The sequence below is a fragment of the Chrysochloris asiatica genome, unplaced genomic scaffold (assembly GCF_000296735.1).
Source record: "Chrysochloris asiatica unplaced genomic scaffold, ChrAsi1.0 scaffold00007, whole genome shotgun sequence".
Classification (NCBI taxonomy): Eukaryota; Metazoa; Chordata; class Mammalia; order Afrosoricida; family Chrysochloridae; genus Chrysochloris; species Chrysochloris asiatica.
Window position 1 is genome coordinate 6966557 of NW_006408525.1, and position 6772 is coordinate 6973328.

The 6772-nt window shown below is 37.4% G+C and overlaps 1 protein-coding gene across 1 annotated transcript in view; it reads right to left on the reverse strand.

Annotated features, from left to right (window-relative positions):
- The window catches only part of APPBP2 (amyloid beta precursor protein (cytoplasmic tail) binding protein 2), a 96600-nt gene that overhangs the window by 39533 nt on the left and 50295 nt on the right, over nt 1–6772 (reverse strand). The window contains 1 exon segment of the mRNA XM_006833631.1: nt 3368–3491. Within this exon segment, the coding sequence (XP_006833694.1) occupies nt 3368–3491 (124 nt within the window).

Below are 6772 nucleotides of genomic sequence, written 5' to 3' on the forward strand. Positions count from 1 at the left end.
ACCCTGTACAGGGTTTCCGAGGAGCATATCTAGAAATTTTACTCTATAAAGCCAAACGAAATGAAAGCAGAAACTGCTTCTACACCAATGCTCACTGCAGCATTTTTCACTAGAGCCCAAAGGTAGAAAGGGCCTAAATGTTCATTAAAAGACGAATAGATAAAGAAAATGCATGCTACATATATACAATGGAATAGTACTCAGCCACAGAGAGGGGAAGTCTTGCTACATATTACAGCATAGATGAAAATTATGCTTAGTGAAATAAGTCAGTCACAAAAGGACAAATATTCCTTTTATGATTCCATTTATACAGACTGTCTAAGAAAGGCAAATGCATACAGACCACTTTATTAGTAATCCAAGGATGGGTGGGAAGGAGGTATAAAGGGGACTCACTGCTTAGGGAACACTGAGTTTTGTTAGGGGTGATGGGAAAATTTGAAAATGGATAGTAGCAATGGTTATTTAATAACATGACGAACACAATTTCACTGATGTGTAGTATATGTGAAAAAACGTTGCACTGGCAAATAATTTTCTACATATATATTTGTTGCTGTTATCATCCACATTTAAAAAATAAAAGGCAGACACATATATAAAGAAAATGCTTTATGTTCTGGTCAAAAGACTGCTAAAGAAGAAGCTACAATGAAAGTATACAAAATGGCTTTTCAATTCCAAATTTACATTCATGAAAACAGAAACATTACTACCCCAAAGACCCTACATGGATCTAATCTCCTATTATTACCTAGATAGTAGATAACAATAGGGCAGGAAGATGAAGACGAAGGACAGTACTTTTAGTAGTATCGACTAAACAGCACTCAACAACATAAACATTTAATGCCAAAATACCACTACCTTTATAGTTTAAGCACAAAAATATTTGTATAACTTACCATATATGTCTAAAACATCTGTGAATGATTATCATAAACTTCTAATATATTAATTAATTGCTATACAACAAAACTAAGCCCAGGATAACTATTTCTAACACTGGCAAGTCTTAAATGAGCTTTATTCTATTTCAGTTTAAATCAAGAATCTATATCCTAGCTTGTACACTATTTAGATTGAACAAACAAGGAAGTAGGAGCCTTTGTTCCCACAAAAACTGTTGCTGTTGTTGCTAGGTGCCAGCCAGTCAGTTGAGACTTGGAGCAACCCCCTATGCACAACAGAATTAAACACTGCCCAATCCTGCACCATGCTCACAGTTGTTATGTTTGAGCCTACTGGTGCTACCACTGTGTCAATCCATCTCACTCAGGAGTCTTCCTCTTTTTTGCTGACTCTCCACTTTACTAAAAATGATGTCCTTCTCCAGGAACTGATCCCTCCTGAAAACAGGTCCAAACTACAAGAGACAAATGTCACCATTCTTGTTTCTAAGGAACATTCTGACTACATGTATTCCAAGACAGATTTGTTTATTCTTCTGGCAGTCCTTGGTATTTTCAATATTCTTCTCTAAGACCATAATTCAAATGCACTGATTCTTCTACAGTCTTCTTTATTCACTGTCCAACATTTACATGCATACGAAGCAACTGAAAATACTATGGCTTGGCTCAGGAGCACCCTTAGTCCTCAAACTGACTTTGTTCTTGAACACTTAGAAGAGGTATTGTGTGACAGATATGCCTAATGCAACATGTCTTTTGATTTTTTGACTGCTGCTTTTACGAGCATTGATTGTGGATACAAGTAAAATAAAATCTTTGACAAGTTCAATCTTTTCTTCATTTATCATGATGTTATTTATTTGCTGGTCCATTTATGAGGATTCTTGTTTCCTTTATATTAAGGTACAACCCATATTGAAGGCTGTGATATTCCTCATTATGTACTTCACAAGTCCTTTTGGTTTCCATCATGCACAGTTGAATCATCTGCATAATGCAGACTGATAATGAGTCTTCCACCAATCCTGATATCATGGTCTTCTTCATATAGTCCAGCTTCTCAGATTATTTGCTTAGCATACAGACTGAATAAGTATGGTGAAATGATAAAATATTGTAGTTAAAACAAAAAACGAGAAAGATATCAAAGGTATATTATTAACACTAAAAGAAAAAAAAAATCCAAGATGGGACAGAGATGCATCAAGGCATCTCAGGCTTAGATTTGCTCGCTTTTACTTTAAATATATCTGTAGGGAAAATATTTTGAAAGAAAACAGTATTTATAAGTAAAATACTAATCTTGTTAAACACGATTCTGGAAATGTAACATATTTTTGATATGCTGAGGCTGTGTGTGGTGCTACAAGATAAACCAATGGATCACAAGGTCAGCTTAAACCATAAGGTCAACAGTGCAAACCTATCAATCGCTCCTCAGAAACCTTATACAGGGTTGCTATGAGTCGGAATCAACTAGATAGCATTTAAGAACTGTTGAAGCTATTAAATCAATTCTTCTTACTGTCGATTTCCCTCATTCTTGCTTACTCTCCACTTCCAAATATATTAAATGTCCCCTTCTCTAGCAATTGATTGTTCCTGACAACATGTCCAAAGTAAGTAAGATGACGTCTTGCCATCGTCGAGTCTAAAGAACATTCTGGCTATACTTCTTCCAAGATACATTTGTTCGCTTTTCCCTTAGTGTATGTTATTGAGTTGGTTCCAACTCATAGTGACACTGCATAGGGTTTCCGAGGCTGTAAACCTTTATGGGAAAGGGAAGCTTCAGCTTTCTCCCTCAGAGCAGCTAGTAGATTCGAACTGCTGACCTTGAAGTTAGTAGCTTAATACGTAACCCATTATGTTACCAGGGCTACTAGCTCTTCTGGTAGTCCTTGCCAACACCACAATTCAAAAGCATCAATTCTTCTTCTGTCTTCTTTTATTATTACTGTCTAACTTTTGCATTCATGCGACATGATTGTTTGGGTCAGGTACACTTTAGTCATCAAAGTGACAACTGATAGAATCTCTCATCCACGTGCATAATAAAATGGCTGCTTGCCGCGCTTTCACTCTCCCTCCCGGAACTTCCTCTCTCCCTACCTGCACGCATCCCTAGTCAACCTATCACTTACCCCCACTCTTCTCAACCCCGCCCTCCTCTTTTACCAGTATAAAAGTCCTTCTCCCAGCAATACTCTCTCTCCCTCCCCTCCAGACCTTCAATAAAGCCTTACACTTGGGTGTTTGTGTTCCAGCTCATTCCAACTCACAACAACTTTGTTCATTAAGACTTTACAGAAGTATACTGAAGATGTGCCCAGTGTGGTATGCCACTTGATTACCTGACTGTTCCTTCTGTAGACAATTAGAAGAACTAAAACTATAAAAGTCACCAAGAACTATTCCAGCATATAATTGTAGGATTTGTTCCAACTTACCTCACACAACATTCTACTGCACGAAACCAATGAAGCATCTCATCATGTATAGTACACAACTGATAGCAAGACAGAAAAACTTTCTCAGCATCACTGTACCAGCCTGCATCTGAAAGAAAGCCACCTAAAGGACAAGAAAAGCCAGTAATTTTATATAAATGAGTATCATTTGAAAGGTAAAATGATATACTTACAGTGACTATTACCAAACTTAAGAAACATAGGATTAAAATCTAAGCTTTGCTAAAAGCAAATATATTAATTGTGACATTAAAAACAAAACAAAAAGGTCTTGAACAAGGTGATAAGATTAAAGCTGAGACCTTGATGTTGTTAAGTGCCGTCAAGTCAATTCTGACTCATATGGACCCTAAATTGGGTTTCCAAGGAACGCCTGGTGGTTTTGAACGGTTAACATTGTGTTTGGCAGTCCAGTGCTTATTATGTAGCGCCACACCAGGAGACCTTCATTAGGAACCAAGGATTTTAATAATGCACCAGACTGCAAAGCCATTTGAACTGCAAGGTCAGTGGTTCAAGCTCACCACCTGCTCCTTGGAAACCCTATACAGGGTCGCTATGGGTCGGAACCGACTCAACGGCACTTAACAACAATACTTCATGGCCTCAGTTGGCATTTTCCAACAAATTACCTATCATATTCTAATGATTCTCCTAATATTTTCATCTTACAGAGTACACATAACTTTTCTATCTTCTAATATCCAATCCTTAGCAGCCCTCGTGGTGCTGTGGGTTAGGCACTGGATTGCTAACTACAAAGTTGGCAGTTAAACTGATCAGTCGCTCTGTGGGAGAAAAAAGATGAAGCTGTCTCCTTCCGTAAATAAAATTTTGGAAACCCTTAAAAAACCCAGGGCTAATCAGTATTGGCTTAAATGGCAGTGGGTGTGGGTTTGGTTTTTGATATATCCAATCTCAATGAGGACAAAGAAATTGAAATAAATACATTCTAGCTAGTATAAAAGCACATCATAGAGTATACACAAATAAAAGTGATAGCGATGTTTGCTCATCTCATTCTTTTAGCAAGAAATTAAACTGTTGTCCCTCAACAGTCCAGAAGAACTAGGCATTATTTCCTCAGAATACTGTCCATTTTTTTTTAAGATCTTGACCCCTAATAACAATGATCATTTAATGTATTTTTACCACACCGTGCACACTACTTTGCAGTATGGTAATCACTTTACATGAATGAATCATCTAATTTAATTTTCACAACACATTTTCAACTTAAACACTATTAGTACTTCCTACTTAACAAATGAAAAAGTATCTATGAAATGGCACAGAGAAACTAAAGTTTACAAGTGGACAAACTTGATTCCGGACAATCTGATTTTAGAGCCTAACTCTGTTACATCACATCAGCTATTACAAAGAACACTTTCAGGATTATCTACAATTATCCAAAAATAAATTAGCATACTATATTTCTTCAATTCTAAAACATTTTTTATATTTAAACATTTCTGAAGTTACATCTTAAAACTGATGTCTTACCAACATATATTTTCTTTCATAGCAGCACCAAAAAAAATGTGTGTTTCATTGACTGGTCTGTAAAATAAAACCAGGTTTTATTACCTGGTGTGTAAAATATTGACTTTGCTCAGCTCCATGTTTTCTGTTTAATTAAAGCTATTGGTAGTTAAAGGTATATTATTTTATCAATTGGTGAAAAAAATCTGTTCTAGAATAATCTGGGGCTCTCACCAAGTGACTAGAATAATAGTTATTATACATATTCGCACTCAGCCATTTTCTAAGTCATTCAACCTACTGGAGTTTGTGCAGGTAATCAGGTTCTCAGCTTCAAGTCCACCCTTTCTGACTATTTTATGATGCTGGAAATAGGAACCTGTTGGGCTCTGCCAATAAAAGGAGTGTGGAAGGGTGGAGAAGAAGGGACACTATTCTTTGTTTGCTTCCTGGTTCTGTCAGTATGTATGGCCCTATTAACAGAAACATCCTGGGGTAAAACTTCTTTGTTCAAATTGTTTTTTGTTTTTTTTTCTCCCAACACTTGCAGAACCAGTTTCATAACACACCCTAGCACCAACCAGTCAGAGATTTATAGGCTGCGCATCATGGGCTCCTTTCAGCGATCCAGAGGCATCAGAATCAGTCTAGCAACACCTCAGTTCTGCAGGGCATATCCTCAAGCTTCTAAATTTTAATAATTCTAACATATCCTTGGTTCCCCGAGCACGAGGTGTCAATATTTAATCAATCCTACAGGTGCTATGTGCATGGTACCCTAGTATTTATTCTCTTTCTTAGTTTTCTAATACTTGGTTAAACATTATTTATACAGGCAGTCCCCAGGTTATGAACAAGATTCATTCCTATCTGTGTCATTAAATGTTTTTTGGTTAGTCAAAACAGGTGCATAAAGTTTTAATTTAAAAACTTAAGTGTAAAAAGAAGCTCTAAGCCTTTTTCAATGAATTACAAGCTACACATGCAGCAAAGCAAAAGTGACCATAATGAACAATTTGCTATGAGTACAGGCTGATTCCAGGAACCCTGGAAGCAGAGCAGGTTACAAATTGGGTTGCTAACCACAGGATCAGCAGTTTGGTTTTGTCAGACAATTCTGTGGGAGAAAAATGAGGTTTTCTGCTTCTGTAAAGATATGCAGCCTGGGAAAGCCAATACATTCTTCTCCCGTAAAGATTTACAGTCTCGGAAACCCTGTACAGGGTCGCTATGAGTTGGAACCGATTCCACGGCACATAACCATCACAATAAGTCGGAATGACTCCAGGGTACACCACCACTACCTCCACCAGGGATTGATTCAAACATTTCAAAGTGAAGACAAATTTACATAGCATTAAAGCAGGGCTTTGCAAGGATGTGGCAGCCTTGCATGCATGTGCTTTTTAATAAGCCAATCTCATGCTTTGGGTTCCAAAATGACTCACTACACTTCTTTTGAGTCTTCCACTCTAGGGCTTCCGTATATAATTTTCTCTGGTTATCATGATTAAACACCCAAACTGTAACAATTCAGGACTGTTCTGATTTTGCTTCCTTGGTCATGATGTAACTGGTTCAAAGACTGGGCCAGCGGGAGTTGTTCATATATCAGACGTGTACAACCCAGGGATTGCCTGGATTAAATGCTATCTCTACAACATGGATGAGTCTTCAAGAGTTATGCCAGTAGCAAAGACCACATACTGTATGATTCCATGTATATGCAATGTCAGTGACATGCAAATCTGTAGACAGAAAGTAGACTGGTGGTTGCCAAGGGCTGAGACTCAGGATTGAGGAAAACAGAGAGTGCCTGCTAATGAGTACCAGATGTCATGACAGAATTCTAAAATTGATTGAGACACGTTGCACAACTCTGTGAGGGTACTAAAATAC